The 24,200-nt window shown below is 38.3% G+C and overlaps 2 protein-coding genes across 2 annotated transcripts in view; both read right to left on the bottom strand.

Moving 5' to 3' along the window:
• c20h8orf34 (chromosome 20 C8orf34 homolog) overlaps nt 1-6,797 on the bottom strand; it is an 82,641-nt gene extending 75,844 nt beyond the window's left edge. The window contains exon 1 of the mRNA XM_030123561.1: nt 6,489-6,797. Coding sequence (XP_029979421.1) covers nt 6,489-6,557 — 69 coding nt within the window. The 5' untranslated portion in view covers nt 6,558-6,797. The remainder of the gene's footprint in view (nt 1-6,488) is intronic.
• Nucleotides 6,798-7,422: 625 nt separating this feature from the next.
• prex2 (phosphatidylinositol-3,4,5-trisphosphate-dependent Rac exchange factor 2) overlaps nt 7,423-24,200 on the bottom strand; it is a 131,685-nt gene continuing 114,907 nt past the window's right edge. Inside the window, exons 37-41 of the mRNA XM_030123560.1 lie at nt 22,299-22,365; nt 20,879-21,069; nt 15,519-15,621; nt 10,066-10,133; nt 7,423-8,336 (exon numbers count right to left, since the gene is read on the bottom strand). Of these exons, the coding sequence (XP_029979420.1) occupies nt 8,291-8,336; nt 10,066-10,133; nt 15,519-15,621; nt 20,879-21,069; nt 22,299-22,365 (475 nt within the window). The 3' untranslated portion in view covers nt 7,423-8,290. The remainder of the gene's footprint in view (nt 8,337-10,065; nt 10,134-15,518; nt 15,622-20,878; nt 21,070-22,298; nt 22,366-24,200) is intronic.

The raw sequence follows: 24,200 nt of genomic DNA, 5'->3' as shown, positions 1-24,200 counted from the left end.
CATAAGTGTGAATAAGCCTTCCTCTCTTACCTTATTCTACAATATTCCCAAACACCCCTCACCTCTGCATACCAAAACCATCATTATGTCTCATTATTCAACACTGAAATAACAAAGCAATCCTGAACTGAGATAGTTAATCATTATTACCTCAAGTACAGAAAGTCAACTGTCCAGAGTGTGTGTTTGTGGATCCACTGTGGTGAAACTCTTCCAGATGTGTAATTCAACCTCTGAAAAAAAAAAAAGCCTCAAATATGTTATTTGAGGCTTTTTTTTTTCACTTGTTCCATTGGCAGATTTTTTTTTTTTTGCTTGAATTAAGCAAAAATAATCTTGAATTAAGCAAAAAAATAAAAATCTGCCACTGGAACAAGTGAAAATTATCTTGGTAAGATTACTTGAAATAAGATTTTCAAGATCTATTGTCTAAAAATAAGTTCTTATATCACACTGCAAAGTTACTCTTTAGGTGATTATGTCTTATTTTAAGTGTGATGAGATATTTTGACTAGAAATGAGAAAAATATACCTGGTAAGATTTTAATTTTTGTAGTGAATATAGGGTTAAAAAAAATAAAAAAAATTGCAATGTCAGTTTTGTCCAATATTGTGCAGCCCTAACACATGCTCATTTTCTTTTAATTAAACTGCAGCCCTTTGCTATTTTACAAACAAGGATGACAGTGAATTTCGACTGCAATGTGACTAACTGCACAGCTCCGTTATACAATAATATACATATATGGAGCACCTCTAAATAAAACATGAAATTATACATGATAGAAAGAGAAAATATTCTGCTACTTGGTGAAAAATAGCCCAAACCAAATCACAACAAGCCCAACAAATTACCCTCTAAAGGAGTGGATCAATAGTTCAGGGGATGTCTGTGTGAACTGACCTCCTGACAGAACTGAGGGGCTGCACTGCTGAGACCCTGAGCACAACAGATTAGAAAGACCAGACAGCTGAACGAAGCGGAGTGGACCTGTTCCATATGGATGGGTATACAATTCTACTGAGGAGCCATAGACGGAAGCAAATCTGTTTGACTGTACCATATGTAGCAACACCAACACAAGGATCAGGCCAGATTTCTAATTTATAGTCCTACAGCTAATGTCAAGGAACAGGTAGATACTAGGAAATGATACAACACCAGCCTTCTGTTACGTCTTTACTGATCTAAAATCTGTCATTCTCACTCTGCAGAGCTAATAGGATCATTGTTTTGGAAGCTGTAAAGTCCCAGTAATAAGTGACAGAAAATATATATTAATACAAGATGAAAAAGAATGTAGCACGGCATGAGGTTGGACTTAAATAAGGTAAGTAATAGTTACAACAGCAGACCTATAATCAAGCTGTCACACAGTCAAACGTAGAAAAAAAGCCTCATTTTACCAAATCGACTACGATGAACTTACATGATTCATCAGTCCGTGCGCTGCCTTAGATATCCAATTTGCTCCGGAGTAAAGCTTGGTCCTGACATTATGCTGGTGTTCTTTGATAAAGCAAAGAAAAATCAAATCTATATGATCTTTCACATCATGACAAATGCCACATGAGGAGGATTCTCATCCCTTTTCTCTTGCACTATTTAACACTCATATTTAACCCTTTATAGGACACTTATTAACAAGACTTTATTACTTTTGTGACTTTTTTCAAAAATGTATATTATTATGTAGAAAATCAAACTTAATGAAGTTACCTTATATAGTTCCTCACCCATAAGTAGCGAAAAAAAAAACAAAAAATACAAGACGGAAATATAAAAAAAATACAAGAAAAACATGTAAGGTGAAAGGAACATATACTTTTGACTTTTGAACATTAGAACATCACTTTTAGAACATTACAACTTAAGTGCTGATAAAGACACCGGTCAACTAGTGATGTGCGGATCAATACTGAAATATCAATATCTCTGATACCAGATCTCTACACCTTAGAAAAATATTGATACTTTTAATACTTCGGTCATTTGACGTAATGTATATCAGGAACACAGTGGAAAGTAGCTAAACAATTGGGATCCAAACGATATGAGATTGATGGTAACTACTTCTTCTTCCGCCTAGGTAAGTGTGTACTGCGTCACACTTCTCAGTCAGTCAACTCTGACTCACTCAGTCTGTACTGCGCAAAAACAGAACAGACTAAAGGGGAAAACAGTAAATATGCTATAGTTCAATAACAAAAACTTGTGAATGAAGGAAAGTGTCAATGTTGGATGGTTTTGTTGAAGTGTTACATGTTCAGTATTTTTATGTTTCATGTTAACACATTCATGTAACATGAATTAATATGCAATTTTTAAATTTTTTTTATAATAGTTCTTAATAATTAAACAATAACTACTCTCATGTCTTGAATTCTTTATGAAGTTTTGATTTGAAATACACTTTTTTTTTTTAGATTTTCCAGACATTAAGTGTATTTATAAAAAGTATCAGAATTAGATTGGTATCGCTGATACCAGCTTGAATTCTACTCTGTATCAGATCGGAAATCTGTGGTATCGAACATCACTAAAAAGGCTAAAAAAAGAAGATGTATTTCCGTTAATGAGGTTAATCTTTGGAATGGCCTGGAAAATCGATTAAAACAGTCTAAAACAATTAAAACTTTTAAAAGACGTACAAATTAACTGTTACTCAAAAATATAGAGCTCAGGATTGACTAAAGAAATTACTTGTTTAAAAGACTAGGATCAATATTGGTAGTTGAGATAAGGACATGATTTACCTGAATTAAAATTAAATATGTATTCTCTTCTGTTGTATATTTAGCAATGATTACATTGAAATTTATTTATTTATTTATTTATTTATCTTGTGGAAACATTGTGTTAATTGTAAATAGGTTTAGGCAAAATAAGTCTTTACTTCAGCCTAAACCCTTTCAGTCACACTGTATATGGAACAATGGATATGTTGTTTTTGTTTGTTGTTTAAAGTAACGACGACCGAATAAACTACTACTACTACTACTGTCAACATACACATTACCACTTATCTACATCAGTACCATTACTTCATGATACCAAACAAAGCAGTTACACTCACTGTTCATTCAGAGGTGGACCTTACAGACCCTGTAGACCACATTGGATCTGAGATTTTTGCCTCACTGTCCTCACTGGAACTGTTGGTGTTACTGTCTTGTAATGTGAATGTGTGCAGAAATGACTAAAAATAGTCACTTGCCCGATAAAGGGTTAATACTTTCTGTAGTTTTGTTATACAACATAGTATATAACAAAGACTCCTCAACATGTGGCCTTTCCAAATGCTGTCAACCCTCGGTGGTATGCATTAAATGTAAGTCGTCACAGAATGCTAATAGACTGAAGACTGTGTCTACTGAAACTGTCAAGTGATTGGGAAGGAGCAAGTGTTTGAAAAGAATATCAATTTACCAAGATAGGAAAGTGGCTGACGATAATCTGAAGTGCAATTACTTCAATTATTATGAAAGGCTGCTTCACTTTTTTGGAGAATATTCCATTGGTGTTGACTCAGCTTGCTATCTCTGCAAAGCAACCATTTCATTAGTGAGGGGAAAAATCAATTCTCTGGCAAATCATAAGCTGTGTCTCATCAGAGTGAGTAAATGAACCCCCACTTGCCTTTGCTGTTACACACACCATTTTTTTTTTTTTTCCTGCAGCTGTGATGGGTATGTGGAAGGAGTGATCTGGGTTTGCAGATGAGCGTGAGATATAAATAAAGACAGAGAATTTGGGGTAAATTTGACAGAAAAAAGCAGAAAACCATGTGTAGCTTGGCATAGATTAAATAGCTGAGAAAGGAAACTCCACAGTGTACACACACACACACACACACACGAAAGAGGACAGTTCCCTGGTATATCATGGATATCTACTGTCAGACCACAAGGTGTAAGGAATTGAAACTCCCACAAAAACGGTCTATTAAACTACAATCTCCAATCTTTCTGTGGAAATCACCTACTGCAGGAACTCAGTGTGAAATTATTGAAATGGAATCACAATGTTATTATTTCCTGTATCATGCATGGCTAGTTTATAGCCATATTTGTTTCTGTTTAAAATTTGATGCATTGTTTAAAAAAAAAAAAATGTTTGTACAAAAAGGTTTGTGCCATTTTAAGGGGTTCTTTTTCCCTCTGACATGTGAACAGCAAAGTAAGTTTCAAAGCGTTCTCCGTGGGGTAAAGCAGCACAGTTGTATTATTACCTCAGATCCAACAATCCCCAACATCTGATCAAAAAGGGAAATTACAAGGAAAATTTCTGCCTCTCTCCAGGATTCTTGTCATAAAAAAAGCATGTTTCTGTTCCACCTGAATGCACATGAATGAATCTTCTTTGGGAAGAATGAGAGGGCTGAGTTTTTCAAGCGCAACTCTGAGGTTGCAAGCAGCTACATCATTTTCTCCTGAGAAAATGGAAGACCCAGGAGTTTCTTTTTTATTTTTTATTCCATTCTACAAGTAATACATCTATTTTCCACTCCTTTTAAAAACACTCCATTTCCCATGACAGACTACACTGCACTATTTAGTTTCACTACACAGCATTCACTATCTAAACATTGGAAACAACTCAGCAATAATTCTACATTTTAGAATTTTAACCCTTTCATGCATGAATTATGAGAACCTTAATCAAGATTTTTTTTTCCTGAGTGCTTTTATTCTTCTTTAAGCATGAGAAAAAAAAAAAAAAAAAAACATTGACATTTTTTTATGAACCTATTTTTCACAGTTGCAAAAATGCCCACTCAGCTGGACACTGTGTGTTTAATTTTCGAAGCAAAGAAACATGTATTTACTGATATGAAGTGTGAAAACTATGAATAAAAAATATTTGTAATGCTGCTAATCTGATGTTTTCTCACATTTTAACATACTCTAATACTAGTTATTACTCACCTCATGGAGATAATATACAAAAAGGGAAAAAAAAATGTTTAAAAAAAAAATCCTGTAAATTACAGTGTAATAACAATTAGCAATTGATTTACACTTAAACATATTACTGCAGATCAGGTTCATCAAGAACAGCAAAGTTATAGGAATGATATGAATTGTAGTGTATGGGATGATGCACAAGCGTCCACTGCGTTGGCTGATATGATACTAAAACAACAAAACCCATGAATATATAAGAAAATAGCTGTGGAATAGCTGTCCACTCTAGTGACCACTGTGCATGAAAGGGTTAATACTCATTACTTTACAACAAAACCTCACATATAGACTCTATATTATATATAGATTCTATAACCTCACTTATAGAAGAAAGTTATTTTTGAGCAACCCTGCATATATCACCTTTCTCTTTCTAATAATGTTCAATACTCAGGTGAAAGAAAGAATAGGGCCAAAAATAAAGAGTAAACATAGCGTAAGCCTAAGTGGAAAGAATAGAGGGAGCTAGTGGAGGTGGAGACAGGTGGAAGAGGGAGATGAAGGGAGGAAAAACAAACAGAGAGAGCACACAGAGGACTGCCAGTGTGTAGCTCAGCTCCAGTAAATGCTGAGTCTTCCATGTGAGATTGTGTTTTTCAGTGGTTAATATGTCATAAGTCTCTGTCCAAGGTGCTGAAACAATTCTCTGTGCTGCTTCTACATCTCTTTTGCATGCAGTCCATGTCTGTTAGTGTGTGGCCCCTACCTATCCAGCTGAAGCACGGAACTGAAACGTCAGCACTTTACCAGAAACACATCATGTGCATGTGAATACAGCTTTGCCTCAGTAACTCACACATCCTCCTGCTGCAATGTCTTCTATAGTTGTCTTGTCTTGTCTCCCATATCTGTTATATCTCAGGTAAAATCCGGTTTAGCTGAAGGTGTTTGTTGTCTGCTTCTGATTATGCCACACACCTGGATGAGCAGCCTTGTTTTGTTTTGTTTGTTTTTTTTACTAAGAAATCCAGCAGCAAATAAGGGATGAAGTCATGCCCTCCCTTGGGTTTCTGGGATGCAACACTGAGGATAGTCTAGGATGAACACACAGATCCCGTGACTGACAAACAGTTAGTAGCAGAAAGCACTGTACAGCCAACAAGGCAGTGCCATCTGAATTACAACTGCCTTCCCTCTCCATATGAGTGGCTCTAACTTCAACAAACTGTAACAGTCTGGAGTCAGCCGGTTGCAGGGCACGTCTTTTGAAATGCAAATCGTTGATGGAAAAGCCTCAGCATTGCAAACACATCAGCCAGTATTCCTTTGTGTTTCTGTAGTACAGTGGGGAGCATTACTACACAGATGCATGGAACTAAATGGCTTTGGATTTTACCAGTTAATATCAAAATGCTATGCACTAAACATCCATCCCAGTGTGACAGCTCATATTGCAGATGTGCGCTCACCATTTAGGACAAACTATAAATAAAGCGGATTAATGCTGTCTGGTGCAAGGCAATGCTCCTTTAAATTGGCAGCCGAGAACTTCAGACTTTTTTGGGGTTGTGTGCACTCACCTCAAACAAGGGTCCGATTTTATTCTTTTCCAGGTACGACTGAATTCTTGACTGTTGTGGAGACGCCATGAAGAAACTGTTGTGACTCGCAAGCGCTTTTAGCAGGATGAAATCATGAGGTGAGCCGGTGTCATTCGTCCTTCAAGGAGGAGGCGTCTGTCGTCTGGGGCGGCTAAAATGTGCGAAAAATGTCACCCCACGAAGCTGCGACGGAGCCGGTTTAAGTTCGGACGGGTTTGCGTCAAGTGCGGAGCAGGCGTCTCTCTGCCGGGCTCATGGTGGACACTCAGCCCGGGACCATCCCCAGCGTGTCGCCTCACTGACTCTCTGCCAGCAGCTCCTCCGTAGAAGCCAATGGCACAGCAGCTCTGTGACAGAGATTACAAATCTTCCGCTCAGTGGCTGCCTCTGTTAACAGTGCCACCGCCACTCCCATTTATCCACCAGCCTAGCCCACTGTGTTCAACGCGATGCGCCTTGTAATGAATCCACCTGAACATGGAGCAACATGTCCACCGGCAGAAATTGCGCACGAACGCGTAGTTATTGCGCACGATTATTGCTGATCAAAGGTTAAGATGAACAAGTTTTTTTTTTCTAAATATGCAGTAACATTCCCCATAACGAGCAAAATCTTTATGAAACACTCAACATGTCATATAAATATACTGTCCAGCACCGTAAAGACTCATTAATCTCATAATGTGTTGTTGCTCATCATCCAAAAATCTATCTTGTAGGTCGTGTTCAGGAGTAAAAACAGGTGGCAAAATTTTGTTATCACTTTTAATATATTTTCACAGACTGTATACATGGCACTCAATTAGTAATTTGTAATAAACCTGCAGCAAAAATCAATTTTCACATGTACAAGGATGGAAACGGAACAAAGTGTGTGTTGGAGACATTACTGGAGCTTATCAATGCAGTTTTATTATCACTGGTTTGTTTGCATAGCAGTGAGCTAACCATCCATTCCCCAATGAGAACATTTGATAAGTAACACAGAGAAACACTTTCATCCTGAGTACTGTCAATATAAAAGAACATACTTCATAGCTCTACTTCCAAAAACCTATGACATGTTAATACTGATAAACCTTTACAGATCTTCTTCTTATGCATGCGTGGTACAAAACATCCCCTTATACTGTCTTACAAATACAAAGACAGAGGGAAATCAGAGCATTGCTCTTTCAGCACATTTTTTTGCTATATAAGTATATTTACAAGTGAATAAACAACAAAACAAGGAACGTTATAAAACATTCATATAGTTATCAATACTGTGAGAATCAATAAAGCACTGAAGTCAGAGCTGAGCACAAGCTGACAAATGGCTGGCTAATTTAGACAAATACAGTGCCAATTTTTGTTCAGTATCCTTTTTATTGACATTATCTTGTTTATTTCATATGCAAATTAAACTAATGACATGAAATGCAAATGTCCTTTGTGAAAACAAATATAATTTCATCCCATAATACACAGACAGTGAACTGATGGGATTCATTCTGTTTCATTGAGCTTTCGACTGCACTCTCTGGGCATACATCCTTGCTCTCTCACTTTGATGCAACATCAGATGCATCATCATACAATAAAAAATTAAAATATGTATAAAGTACAACGGTGAAAAATATAATGTATTAAAATACTATTTACGGCTTTTGAAATTCTATTTACACTGTATGCAGCTACTCTGATGATACAAAATGTACCCAATAACTGTTTGTAATGATGCTGATCCTTCATAGGTGGAGGGAAGAGAGGTTTCTTCAAGCCTTTCTCAATGCAATGCATCATGGGTCACCATCTGGGGGTGGAGGCTGGCACAGCTTGTACAATCTAAAACATATAGGCAGAATGGCACTTTCATCAGGTATGTCACCACATTGAGTCATTTTATTTGTTACAGTCCTCTGTGCAAACATAAATATGCAGCATTTTCAGAGAGAAAGTCATCAAAAAAATAATTATCCCATCATCACACATCCTGCGCTGTGCTACAGAGACAGAAAACATTAAATATGTTCAAACACTAAGAAAAGACTTCACAGGTTACCTCAGTAAAGAAACTGAAGTACAAAGTAAACTAGAGATAAAAATTTTTTAGCTTTATGACATGAAATCTAAAATCCATAGTCTGCCAAGAATTATACAGCAATTACATTTGTTTGGATTTAAGCAAAAAGAGGCTGCATTAAGTGTTTTATTTATAAGCTCATGAAACTCAATTCACAGAGTTCTCACACTCTGTTGTTCCCACTGCTATAATGAAAAGAAAATATCATCTAAATTATTTATTTTACACAACTGTTTGTTTTCTCGTCAGAGCACATTCCCCAAACTATAACCATAGTTTCATATCACCTAACTGCAGGGTACGCACACAAGTAAACTGAATTTACTTCCACGTTGACATTAGTAACAGTGAGAATACATATCAGCCAACCACCACCTGTGCCTTCCATTCACGTACACATTCTGCAGCCGTCACTCACACTGCAACATTTATGACAGAAACCTACAGAGAGTGCAGCAATTTTGTTCTCTGTCCACAATGTCTCAACACTAATCATTACGCTACTTAATTGTATTTGTCAATTTTCCTAAAAGGTTCAAAAGGGCTGCCTGTCACACAAAAGCCTATATGTCACAGCCAAATGGCTGAGGCAGTCCTTGTCCTCATCTTGTGCTACTGAGCGCAGGGAGCTCCCATCTAATGGAACCATTTGGCCCCAGTCCTGCACAAAAAGTACATACTGTACACAGACCTGCAGCACTGAGCAAATGCATTCACAAAAACAATTACATAGAAATAACCATTTTGTGTAATTCAAAGGAAAAGTTATCCTGTCTCTAAAAAGCCTTTTCAGTGGCTTTCCCTGTTTTTGTCCATGTGCTGAAAAGGTGTATGAATTAAGACTGATGATATGAAAAAGCATACTGCAATTTTTAGACCAATTTCAGACCTTTCACTGAACTCTTAGTGCACATTGTTTATTTATTGATTAGGTTATGTTATGAACACATGAAATGTGTGAGTGCAAAAGGATGTGTGAAGTCCTTCAAGTCAGCCATTCAAGACCCAAGAGTCAGATGCTGAAAAGCACTGCATTAACACGTTAACGTAGGAGTTTTCAGCAAAGGAACCACAACAAATGAAAGAGATGGGAAAAGATTGACACAGGTCCTAGTTGATCTACGGTTCATGGGTGTTTGCGTTCTCTACTCAGTAATAATTCCATTTCAGAAAGCAAGCAATCATTTTAACTCAAAGATGTAAAGGCATGTGAAACAGGAAGTGCTTTATTAAATAGTCTTTGATTGTTACTGAACACGTTGACTTGATATGAACAAAATAATCGATATTTTAAGTTGTACATTTTATTTTAAACTGTGGTGAATTTAATGGAAGCAAAGGCTGTGAGGAAAACCAATACATTCACCTGTGATGTATAGTATGTTCCTCTGATTTTGACTTATTTAGGTATAACATGCGATGCTTGACACAGTCCTTCCATTTCTAATGCTGATGTCAGTTCAGACAGAAAGAATATTATTTTAGTTTTACCTTGGGACAGAGGATGGCGTACGATCCCTTATTCCTAGATTCTTGGCAGAATTCTGAACTCTTGCTCCCTAAAAGGCAAAACATATAAAAAATTCAGGACATCACAGATCAGGTTTAAATGCAGAAAACAGAGGCAAAGAAAAACATCATGGAGTGAAGAGCTTAAGAAAATCTTAGACAATAAGCCAAAGAATATTTTGCCCCACTGGGAATTGAAAAGGTTTTTGCCCAAAGCTTTGCACACAGACAATCGCACTAAGTCTAGTGATTCAGCATTTTCTAAAAAACAACAAATTGCTGAGTATAATTCAAAGTTTGTACTCTTTGGAATTCCACTGTACACTGGATGCCAATATAGCTTTTTTTCTTTTTTTATGCCAGTTTTTTTTTTTTTTTTTTTTTTTTTTATGAAGTTAGAATCTTTAGACACTCTGCTCAAATTAATTCTTGTCTTTGGTCTCCACACAAAGATATTTTCTGTTCCTGAGGCCTTATTGGAGATATCAAAGATTTTTATTCACAGCCATGGATTCAGATACACGTTTTAATAAAAGGTCCACAGATAAACTGAGGGTGAATACTACTTTGACTCAAACACAGCATACATACATACATACATACTAGTGAGTGTTTTTTAATGAAATTAGTTTCTCTTGAGTATAAGTCTACATTTTTGGCCATGATAAGTGAATTAGTGAATAGTCTAGTGACAGGACCCCTACAGGTTTCTACAAGTTAAATTGAAGACTTTTAAGACCTTTTTAAGACTATTTAGAACAGAATTTAATGCCCACTGAGTTCCACTGTTCCGAGTCATTTCTCACCAGGGGCTGCAAAGTTAGTGATCCTAATTTCCCCGCCCCCTGAAGGAGAGGCAAGGGGTATTGTTTTTGGTTTGGTTTGTTTTTTTTGTTTGTTTCTTTGTTTGTTAACGCTCTTAGCAGCACAACTATTGGTTGAATTCATACCAAATTGGGTTTATAGATTGCCAGTGATGCAGAATAGATTTCATTACATTTTGGGAAAAGTAGGTCAAAGTTAAAACTTTTTATGAATTTTAACATCTTTTTTTCCCCATTTACTTACAATGGGCAAAATTTCACATGTCTGTAGCAGCAAAACTATTGGTTAAATTCATACCAAATTTGGTTTATAGATTGCCAGCGACCCACAATACATGCGATTACATTTTGGGAAAAGTAGGTCAATGTTCAAATTTTCTATGAATTTTTAATTTTTTTTTCCCCCATTTACTTACAATGGGCAAAATTTCACGTCTATAAAAACATCAATTTTGTTTCAATTTACTTCAAACTTGGCACATATATAGAGGCAATCGATAAGCTGACATCACTACATGCATAGACATGATGACATCAGCTGGATCGATTCCAAAATAAGCTACAATATGTGCGAGGGGTGGGGTTTGTTGTGCCTGGCACCATTTGTTTTAATATAAATTGCCAGGTTGGAACGGAGCAGACTAACCTTACTTTCTTTGCAGCTTGGACATTTCCCAGACACATTTATATACAATACAGCGGACAACTTTATGTCAACATAACCTAAGACCTACCATATCAAATTTAACACCTTTTAAAGACTTTTTTAAGGTATTAACAGCAGATTTGTAAATTCAAGACTTTTAAGATCCTGAGTAAGTAGTTTAGTGAATTCCTTTTTGAGGACTGATGAAGTTCTTCTCTATCTGTGTCTGTATGAAAATGTGTCAATTCTGATGTCGACGTACCAGCTCCCATAAATAATTAATTGTGAATTCTAAAGCAAAAGCCATCACCTCCATTTTTTTAGACCTTAACATTTAAAGACCAGCTGCTGTCTATCTGCACTATCCAGCTTCTATTTAGCTTTGCATGCAAACTAGCATATGCAGAAAAGTAGAAAAGTTAGTAGTAAGGAATTTGGAAGATGGATGATGGCTGTGTGTGTGTCTGTTATTATGCTCAGTCAGGAGCGTGTCTGCACTTTGCTAATGTTCCTGGAGTCTGCTTGCTACGCACAGTCGGCAGACACACAACTACAGAGGAGCAGCGACCAGCTCAGCCTCTCAGTTTAGAGTCACGAAACACCTGCACTCATAAGAACACTCTCTCAATCTGCGATGCACTCACGCAAGCAAAAAAACACACAATTAAATCACTGTCTGAAGAGGTCATCAGTATCTAGTCTGGGAGCAAAGATGGAGTGACGGGCCAAAAGTGCATTAGCCGACCTCTCAGTTTCAAACGCTATCTTACTGTCCGACCTTAGCTATGTACAGATACTGGGATAGCATCAGCAATTATTCGATGTCTATCACAGCCATCCATTCTGATGCCCTCAGACAGAGATGCCCCCTAATGCTCCTAAAGGACACAGAGACCAGAGGACATCGGCCAAAGACATCTGCACAAATGAAACTCTTTTTACAGTTGCTTTAAAAAGTGAAACTTCATTACTTTCTTTCATAGATAAATTTATTATCCAAGAAAGTATTAATATTTAATAAGGAAAATAATATCAAACAGTACCAGCTTTGTTGTCTACTAGAAGGTTTTATTTGCCTAAGCTCACACGTAATTAAAAATCCCAACTCACAGTAAAAAACATACCAGATAAAAAAATTCAGAGGCATAAAAAAGAGCTGAGCTTGAGGCAAAGAAGAGCACCAATATCTAGTACTGTTGTGTTTATAATTAATAATGTTTTACCGACTGCATTCCAAATTTTGTAAATACTGAATGCTGCACAGTTGCTTTAATTTTTTTTTCTCTCATTATTGTGCTTCATTTAATGATATAAATCCTGGTAGCTCTGTGTTTAATAATGAAAAAGTTGCACCTGGAGGTGAAACTTCATATTCTGCCAAGGATTTTTAATGGCTGAAAAATCAATGTGGAAGTAAAATAAATATATCCTAGAAATACATTTTCATGCAGCATGCTGAATCTAGTTTATTCCATTTGATCTGTCTTGAGCGGCCCTGCCAACTTTATCTCAAGACGTGAAAGTTTAACATTTTTTCATGCATGCATAAAAAAAGAGATGTCACTTCATAAAATGTTCCAGCCTCATAATAAAAAAGGAAAAACATGATACTGAGAGTGACTACTTAAATCTATTTAAAATGTTTACAGTATATATTCTTTACTTGATTCAAGTTGGGAATTGCAACGCATACATTTATAAAAGCCAAGCTGTGATTGGACCTATTTAGCCAAATCACTCATGTATTCTCATTCTGAATAATGGTGTCTAGTCTAGATTGATGGGTCCTGCTGGGACCGTACGCCGCACTGATAACCTTTTTGTGAGTAAGTACGACTATTCAGCGATGAAGAAGAGGCATCATCCAACCCCCGTGTGATATTCATATTCGTTAAATTCATCAGCTGATGTCTGAAAGGAAGGACACACACACAAACACAGAACAGCCTCCCCTCTGCTCTCTATCTGGACTAAACAATCTCTTGTCAGCGGTGTCTAGGTCAGCGATGACGCAAGAAAACACAGACTCATGACAGACAAGAAAAAATGCCACAATCGAAACTCACTGAAAAGACTGTTCTGTCAGAGAGTAAATAAGATAAATGAACTGAAGTGTCACACTTTTTCATTTTCAATAAAAATATCTCAAATTTCTTGCCCCATTCAGTTGTATTGAAGGTCAAACAATGCATCCTCCTGGCTGGCAGCCCAACTCACTGAGTGTACAGATTAAACATCCTTCCTCCCACAGGATCTCAGCCTCTCGACTAACCTCTGCTCTCACTGTAAACAGCAAAATGAACGACACCCGTATGGCTCTAATGAGAGACTGAGATATGGACAGGGATCTGGTCGAGTCTGGAGGCTGTTGTTGGGCTGAAAATTTACATTCGGTAAGAAAGTAAAGGGAATTTTGATCCCTCAACACTAAATAGATTCACAGACAAACAAACAAGCTCCAGATTCTCCACCAGTCTGTTCAATTTCTCATTACCTTTTTTTTTTCCCTCGCTCATTTGGTCAGGATCATATTCTGGGAGCAGTGAATGCATATCTGATAAGATTAAAATCAGATAGTGTATGAGTTTGAGAAAAAAAGCAAGAAGGAAATTCAGACAGGAAGAAGATAATGATTTCTACTTGTGGGCGCTAGCTAAAACAGTTTATCATCCAAACACAAAAAAAATCATAAAAAGTTTTTTCTTAAAATGTATTTACTGTTGGATGCCTCTAAAAATATCTCTTTTACTAAACTGATGTTTGAGAGACATTGCACATTGACCACAACTGCAGCTCTATTGGCAATGTTACATCCACTGTTTTATTTATTTATTTATTTATTATTGGAAAGCGGGTGCAAATCAATATATGTCTGTCACTGCAGACAAGAAATGGAAACATACACACATACATATGCCAAGACATTAACCAAGATATAACTCACAAAAAAATGAATAAATAATTAATAATAGATATACATTAGTGCAGTCAAACGATTAAATTTTTTTTTTATCAGATTAATCACAGGGTTGCTGTGGATTAATTTTGATTAATCATGATTAAATATCATTCATTTTTAATCTATATCAATCATGTTTCATTTTGCATGAGCAAACAGACTCAAGAAAGCAGGGAATATATATGCACTTAGCATGTTTGTCGCAAGCTGGGCAACGCATTAGCTGAGGTGCTAGCAGAATCCCAGACAAACGTATACTTCGTGTCAATGTGGTATTTTAAGATGGAAGTGCTTTGGTGAAAAGAAAACTCCTTCATGCAGAGTGTGTATAATACTTTATGTCGGTCGACTGCTCCATTTTGGGGGTTTTTTGTCCTCATATTTCCATCCAGAGGGTGTTCCATCTTTATTGGTTGGTCCTGCTGCCTGTCACTACCAGATCAACTGCCTATTTGCGCATGTGTGATGCTAACTCTACTTGGACAAACTGCCTCAAATGTGTTGGCAGAGACGTTCAGAGTCATTCTGCAGTGCAGCTGGGTTAATTGCGTTAAAATTTTTAATCAGATTAGTCATGCTGATGGATTAATTCACGTTAATGCGTTAATTTTGACACCCCTAATATATGTATAATCACATGTACACACGTATACACACACATAAGTGCATCATTACAATTGGCAATCATACCTAAAACAATAAAAGATAAAAGAAAAATAACAGAACACCTGCATATTTTATAGCCCCTAAAAATGCCTCTTTAACTAAACTGATGTTTGAGAGACGTCACACACTGACCACAACTGCAGTTCTATTGCCAATGTTACATCCGTTAATCCCATTTTGGCAGCCTAGTCTAACTAAATGAGGCGGACAGTTTATCTAATGACATGGGATGCAAAAATGTCACTGTGAATTGAAACACAAACAACAGCAGCAAAATATGAGGAGAGGTTAAGTGGAGTCAGGTTCTGCATCTGTGAGCAACTTCAACAGAAACACGTACCTGTTTTCTCATGACATCAGTGGCTTGCATGATGCAGCGAGGGGGCAGGCCATGGTTTCGGGCCAACAGGATGGCCTGCTCCAGTGTCACACTCAGGGTGCAGCTGCCGGTCAGAGAGGAAACATAAGGTCAAGCACGAACATACAACATATGCTCTCAGTCTGCACATTTATCAGATGGTGCTGAACACTGATGTGTTTTAACAGCAACTTCTGTTTGTACTTATTTCACAGAGTTTGTCCTATCAAAGCACACAGTCTGTAATCACATCAATAAAACAATCTATAGTGACTCCCAGCCACCTCACACTCCCAGTCATTTACTTTCTAAACAGGCTTTCACGGCGACGGAGCAGCCTTCGCAACAGACGGAGACTCATTTGTGATTGAAATCAAGATCTGAGACTGAAACAAACACCGATGGAAAACAAAAGCTTGCCAACTCCAAACTCTGGTATTCATCCAGATATGATAAAACTCTGGCAGAATCAGAACGACTCCATCAGATTTCGACATGTGCTCTACTTGACACTGCGACGTTTCCTTCCACGTTCCTCCCTCACCTTCGCTCATCTGCTCACTAATGAATCATTTCACATGTTACTGAAATGTCACTCAGACTGAGCAAACACTCAGCACCAGGAGAATAACAAAACCCCTGGTCTTTGACTGAGCAGCAGGAGAGGATTAAATGTGGATGTGGACTTCAACACTTGAGGGGACTGTCGTATTTTCATCAGTGGGATTGATACTTTCTCATTGAGAGAGAGGAAGAAAGTGTCCAAGGATTAGTTAGGGGAAGTCTGATATACTTACACTTTTCTTTTTCCTTTTGTTCAGACAAGGTATAGTTTTTAGATGTTACCTGCTTGAAAAGTATAATTATATTAACAGCAGACAAAATGAACATCATGAGCCTTAGTCTGATATACTCTTGCTGACATTGGAGAGTAATGGTTGTAAAATAAGTGCTGACATGAATGTGTGATTCATTAGTTACAGAAATTTTTACACGAGCCACTTTCACACAGAGATCCCGGAAAAAAGCCGAGATGGTGATCCCACCTTTTTTCCACCACTGACCAGTTTCTACAGCCAAGCCAAAGGAGTAACAGAGGTGAGACAGGCTGGACTTTTACACAGCAGACCTGCGTTCTGGAATCAAAGGGGCGGTGACGCAGCACAGCGTATAGTGCACATATGGAGGTACTGGCATGGATTCGGCAGCTACATGCCACAGGTTACCATGGCTTTGTGCCGTGGGTGAAAATGGGATGTAGCTGCAGCACCAATGTCACGTAGAATCCATGCCAGTACCTCCATATGTGCCTGCTGTCTCTCAGGCATGGGGTCGCCGTCATCAAAACATCACACCCTGATTGCGGAAAGAGAGGTGTTCCTTGGGCTGGGCAATAAAACGATAAGGATATATATCGCAAAAAAACTTTTCCTTGATAGAAATATGAGACATGCTTGATACAATTTCGCTAGAATTCATTCGTCCATGTCTTGACAGACATAAGAGCAGCCAATCATAATTAAGTAGCGCCGCACTGAACCAATCACAATAGAGCCACAGGAAGTTAGGCTGACACACACAGCACAGGCGTAAGAGCAGCCACAGCACACAAGCTAATGTTTGGGCTGCAGCGGGAGGTAATGACCGTTCCCTCAAGAAAAATGTGAGCGAGATCTCAGGCGACCAGGTTACTGAAAATTCGAGTGTGAACAGTTTCTGTTTGGGGCTTTCAACACAATATGGAGGTTAACCGAACAAATACATGTAGCCCATGTGAAGAACGCAAACACTCATCTTTCCTTAAGTTTCACTTTCGGATTTACACCAGTTACGGCAGTTAAGGAACACACCCCCATGTATACACCTCCAGAATTGTTTTGCGAAGATGGTCTGTTTTGTTTGTGCTCTCTTTTAAAACTTGAGAGCTTTTTCCTGCTAGTCAGACTTTCAGTTTAGTTTTAAATATATGTACCTGTTTTGTTTATCTGAAACAGTTGTATAATGGTCTTCAGCACATCTGCCATGTTCAACCTTAGACAGAAAATAAATTGTACTTAAATCAAAAATAACCTTCTGATGTCTTCACAACTAACTAACGAGTAACGGAAAATTTAAGCTTGACAAAAATAGTGATTTGATTTATATCGTGAAACATATCAATATTGTCTGATATGAAAAAAAATTATCGTGATATGATTTTTTTCCATATCGCCCAATCCTAGGTCTTCTTTTTACATAGCGTTCCAGAATCATGATTCCACCTTCATCATGGCTCCATTACTACCTCCAGAGGCGTTACAAAGCTGCGATAAAGATGGGACCAAATGATCCCAACATTTCGTTAACACAGACGTTGTTCCGGGATAAAGGTGAAATTTTCTTGTTACAGAAGTGCTGTGTAAAAGGGGCTATGGTTTCTTTTGCTATCTCTTGCCATAGAACACACACATTCAGCAGTGTGTGAATAAATCCTTAGAGAGTCGGTGACAGGTGTCAAGGTTACTGGGTGACCTTTCTATGATAACAAGCTGTAGTAGTATATCGATCCGGTTCCTTTTCGCTGCAAATTGAACTGTCCAACATTCCACCAATGCCAAGCTCAGTTTCACAGCGTAACATTGTCAGAGACAGATAAGAAATCTCAGCTGTTTGTTTAATATCTCCCTCCGTAATAGTAGGGTTTCAACACTGACTGAGGGCAAAAGTTTAAAAAAAGGAGCAGATTTGCAGTAAGGGACAAATTGCTGCCAGAAGCCATTACTTTGAATCAATCTGATCAAGATTTAAAAGCTCCCTGGAGTTGTGGTTGCATAACTTTATGACAGAATAACATGATGTGATAAAAGTAATGAACTCAACAATCATCTCCAGTATGTGCAGAGAGATATCCCAGTAGAGAATAGCAAAAAAAAAAAAAGTCCTCTTACAGGCCACCCCAGAATATTTTAAGCCTGGAGCTTCCTCCACTGATAAAGGAGGGGGAAAAAAGTCACCCCAAGAGGATCTTTAAATATCTCCTCAGTTGGAGCAGGATGAAGGAGCTGCACAAAATCTGTGTGAGGCGGCATGGTTTCAGTTTTCATTAAGGCTGAGATAGGATGAGGTGATTTATACCCTTCTGTTTTATGTCGTTCCAGTCCATATTCCATTCACAGTTTGTGTTCCTGCAGAGCTGAGTTCATACTAATAAAGGAATAGAAGCAAGAAAACAACAAAGAGAAAGAAAAGTGCAGAATTTGGAGAGAAATGGGATTAACTAAAGGAGGGATAAGCAGATAATAAAACAAAGAGAATAAGAAGTGGGGCAAATGTTTACACACTAAACTTTACTATCACAGAAAGAGCTTGTGTAACATCTGTGAAATTTAACTAATGAATAAATAAAAGGTAAAAATGCCAGGTCTTTGAACGTGTAACTTCCTTGGAATGTGAAGCCTCGTGCTGCTGATCTATTCACCCTTTCTGCAGTTGTTTTAGTTTTTCTGTCAGACAGTGAACTCTTTTTCCTTTGTAAAGTTTTTTTGTTTTTGCAGAGATGATAGACGAAAAAAATCTGGAAAGAAGCGCAGTATATTGCAAACTGCTGATGCCCCCAAAATATCATGCTTTCACTGTTATTAAAACTCATCCATCAAGCCAACTAATCCAATCAATAGCGCCTGAGAAGGCTGCCACACTGATAATGCAATTTTCACGTTACTAATCTACTGGCTTGATTTCATAGGTTTTTCCAATTAAACCAGATTTAGCATACAAGAGGAATGCATACACACTCTCTGAAAATAATTTAGACAGAGCTTTGAAATCAGTTCATTCACATTTTATCTGTATTCTGTCAACATTAAGGGAGTTATGCACAAAACCTTGACTGCCAAAGAAAATGACATTGATTCTGTTGATAAAAGCAGCACTTATGGGTAGGGCTGCACAATATTGGAAAAAAACTGACGTGATTTTTTTAACCCTGCGATATATATTGCGATATGAAAAAATACTCAGGAGGATGTAATAGCTGTGTGGTGCTGATGTAAATTGTCAAACTAATTAGTTGTGTTTCCTCTCATTGTGTCAACAGATGCAAGGCATTATCAACACAGACCACGCGTTTCAGTATAATCTTTCTCGTAGCTGAAATAATTCCAGATAACTGACGTTGTTTTTCTTTTTGGCACCAAGTCTTCGTTTATGGTGATTTTCACTTTTTCGTTGCTCATTTTTCAATGTTGTTACCAGCAACTCACTCCAAACTGATGAAGAACGTTTGTGATTGGTGGATCGCTGCACCCGCATGTGTCATATACCCTTGAAATTAGATGAGAACACACTGAGTTCATTTGCCTCCTACATTGCTGGACCTGCGATGTGACTATTGCGCACACGTACATCGCGATGAATATGTTCAAACGATATATTGTGCAGCTCTACTTATGAGAGTAGTTGACGACTCCCATCATTCGGCAGCTTTGGAGGGTAAAACAGTATTTAAGAAGAAAAGCCAGTTCACAAATAATCCTAAATATGGCAGGATCTGTCACCTGCTGTGTCATGGTACACTTAACCTGCCTGTCTGGGTGAGTTGTGGCTAGTGTGTATAATTGCACACACTCGCACACATATATACAAGCACAAGCCGTGGGTTAATAAAGTAGCAGCAGTCATTGCAAAGACAGGAACTTTCTATTAGAGCTCAGGCAGCCAGGCGGCTCCATCCACAGCACTTTATCAAGCCATCAGTCACATCCAGTGAATGCATGAACGCATGTGAGTGCCAGCATGTGCATGTGACTGAGACAAAAAGATATGGAAACTGTCAAGGGGTAAAGACAGAGGGGATCAGAGAGCCGGGTGGGTGGGTGAGGGGGAAGAGCCGAGTAAAAGATGAAAGATGAACGCTAGAACTAGGGATCAGCGGTGACAAACGATCAGGATATTTCTGTCCCCATGCGTTGATGAATGCCACCCTCAGCAGCAGGTGAATTAGGTAGCCATAAATAGAAAAAAATGAGAATGGAGGTAATTGACCTGTCTCCTTCCTGTGTGAACTGCTATGCCTGCTTAAAAGTCACTAATCTGGTGTGAGAAACAATGGGTCCTATTAACTAAAATATCCTGCTGGTAATTAATGCTGAGAAATGGATATTAATAGACGATCCTATTGTGACGAGCACAGGGCATAGGGAAGTGGTGAAAGGTGAGGAGACGAATGCAAAAGAATAACTGCAGGAGAGCTGTCACAAGAAAGAGAATAAGTTCTGTAGGGGAGATGCAACTAAACTGAAGCTGAGTTATAGGAGAGTGGGAGAAATGTACAGTACGTTGTATCTATAGTAGCTCACACTCACCGGTGAACCCCGCTGTTGCACATTACAATGTGTGTGGCTCCCAAACGTGAGCAGAGTTCAGAGGCCACGGTGAGCAGCCCCACTCCTGAAGCCCTGCAGGCGGTGTACTGACAGGCAGCTGTGCGGCGACAACTGATAAAACTCTCCATCAGACGGTAGAGCTCATCCAGAGCATTAAGGGGCCGCATGAGCTGAGAAGAAACAAAGGCAGAGGAGTTAGTGCAGGATCTGTGGACCCATGCTGGTTTATTTTTTTTTAACTCTTTTTATTACCTTCGTCAAGGAACGGCGAAAGTTTTGTTTTCATCTGGGTTTGTCTGTTTGTTTGTTTGTCTGTTTGCAAGATAACTCAAAAAGTTAAGGACAGATTTTGATTAAATTTTCAGGAAATATTGATATGGGCACAAGGAGCAAATGATTACATTTTTTTTGGGGGGGGGGGGCTGATCTGCCTTGGCGGAGGTCTGCGCTCTCCGAGTGCTTTTCTAGTTGAAATTGATATCAGAACAAGAACACTATATCTGCACTCACATGTACACACACACACATAAAAAGGGGGTATTACTTAGTTTTAATTAGTTATTTACTTAGTATTAAAGTAATCTATAAAGGGCCGCCAAATTGAGTAAAATAACTTTACATTGTCTTTTAGCAAAAATTTGATTTTCTCCAAATATAAGTGTCTCTCAACAGAGCCTGATGAGTCTGAGGACTTCTGTTCTTCCAGTTTAACAAAATAAGGCGTCTGGCCAGTAGTGTCACAAACCTCAAAACAATACTCTGTTTAATTATTACTAAGGTCCACTTATGTTGGTTCCACACCAAACATTATTGTTGTTGGGTCTGGAGGAAGTGGGCTCTTAAAAACCTAAAGTTTCAGTCCAATAGGTAGTGATGTTGGGGCACATCCAAAACATGTGTGACAGTGAAGCTGAGCTCTGGACACAACGATCACAAAGGGGGTTCACTCCAGGGAACATCATCAATTTAGACAGATGCAACCTGTGCAAGATTTTAAAATGCAGCAGTGGAACCACACTGTTTACCTGCACATAGGTGAAGTTATATAACATGGACTAGATATAATGATGAGGATGTGCGTGTACAGAATTAGTAGTGATGTAATTTTTGTGTATTTACCATTAACAAAACATGTCTGCTATTTCAGCTCTACTGATAATTACACTCCTTATTTGAAGCCAGTTTTATGGGTTATCATAACAAACATTACCTTTATGATGCTAATCTTAATACATCACATGCTTTAACTACATAGGCATGTGATGCAGCTCTTTAAATTCCATTAGTTGACTTTGCATTAGGTAAAAACATCCTACATGTGCAAGCACTTTCACACTGCAGCAATAACATCAAATTGAGCACTCAGTTTTTTCCATGATGTCACTAAAGCTTTTCTTACCTTATCTATGAGGGCAGCTTTGGGTGCAGAGCTGGGTGGCATGTTGGACTGATCGAGGTAGAACGCCCTAGGGGGAAAACAACAGTTTACATAAGGACTGAGTCGAACTGGAGGTTTGGACAGCAGGGAGAAGGGAAGTAGTGCAGAAAATATTAGTCGAATAATCACTCAAAAGCTGTTTTTTTTTTTATTTGGTGTCCACTGATTGAACAACACACTCATTCTCTTTCCTGCACCATTAGGTCATCAGAAGCCATTTCTGCCTTTCTGGGAAAAGTAGGCCACCTGCTCATTATGGAGCTCCACCATCTGACTATCAATCATGAGAGTAACTTGGGCACAGCTCAGCAGAAACACAGACTAAGCATCTCTTGTCCTGGGCATCACTCCAAAAGTCATTGCCTCATTCATTCATGAAGTACAGTTGATTTGGAGTTATTTTTCTCTTACACCACTGGGGGCAGCACTGGACTGGTGTCCTTATGGAGACGGAGGGGATGTGTGCTGCAATGAATCTGAGACTGAGTGCTACTGGTGCAAACTCAGCAGTCTGTGACTCCATCAAATCTCCGTACTCCAGCAGTGCGCTAAAAATAGATATCCTATACCACATTAAACCCCTGTAATAAAATCACATTCTCCATTACGTCTTGCCAGAAGCTATAATAATGTACAATACACCGTCATCCATATAGCGCATATTACTAAAATTGCAAGTAAACCCGTCTGAAAATATATAGTTCTAAGGGAAGCAGCAACAGCAGGGTGGAAGGAAGGAGATTGTTTACAAGACTGGGTGAAGCAGGGCTCATTCATCTGCATTGACTCTGCTATTAAGTGATTAAAATCAGGCCAAGGAGGAATTCATTATGACTGAGAGAATTTCTGCCTGACATAATATTAATGAAATTAATTAATCACGGCAAAGTTAACACTTCCCTGATTCAAGATTTCACGGTGATTACAAACCAGCAAAGCTAAAATGAAATGTCAGTGAGAGCTCACACCGACATTCCTAAAAACTCCACCTGAATGCGACAGTAGGAAGCACAACCCCGTTTCCTGTATGCAGCCCTGAAGCCTCCATAACAGTTTCATTAAGGCTACTGCGGCCATGTAATTGAATTGGGAACGTAAATGTTTTTTTTTTTGTAATTACAAGACCAGAGAATATAAGGCTATAAGTATTAGCAGCAGTGCAGCTCCTTCAATAGGAATCAACTGAGTAACATTGACAACAATTTATTCCCAGATAACAGATGCGTAGCCTGCCAATGTTGTACCTTTCCATGTCAAAGGTTTCCAGTTATTTAATCCATGTCTGGAAAATTATCCTTTAACCTTGCGGCACGCACTATTGAATGACTACGAGCAGAGTTTGCCGAGGGTTGAGATGGAACTAATAGCCCATGTAATTGGTTCAAGATGGCCTTATCATTCAAAAGATGCTCACTATAGTCTGGGAATCACGCAGTGCTTCAGACCATCTTAATTCTTTTGAATAAAAAGCTGGTAAACACTGAGCCGCAACTGCTGAATGATCTATTTAAGGGATAAACACGATGAAGGTTTGTTGAGTCAACTGTTTAGAGTCCTAAATATTTAATTTCCTCATTTAACTTACAGCTAACGCCAGGTGTCCACATTGTATCTGTAGTATCTAGGTGGAGTTTAAGGACTGCATGCTGTGAAAAACCACACCGCAGCAGTAGATGAAATAGGGCCCGATAATAATTCTCACAACAGGTCATATGTGACAGAGCGCAGATAAAGTGAAGCAATAAAATGCACTACACCATAAACACAAAAACACAATAGAAAGCTGATTATAAATGCTTCCCCTAAAATACTTTCTAATCCAGCTCCTATGTCCTGTTATCTGTCTACCTGTTCTGTGCACTG

This window comes from Sphaeramia orbicularis, chromosome 20, assembly GCF_902148855.1.
Source record: "Sphaeramia orbicularis chromosome 20, fSphaOr1.1, whole genome shotgun sequence".
NCBI classification, from domain to species: domain Eukaryota; kingdom Metazoa; phylum Chordata; class Actinopteri; order Kurtiformes; family Apogonidae; genus Sphaeramia; species Sphaeramia orbicularis.
The sequence above is the reverse complement of the archived record's forward strand: the minus strand, read 5'-3'. Positions and strand labels throughout refer to the sequence as shown.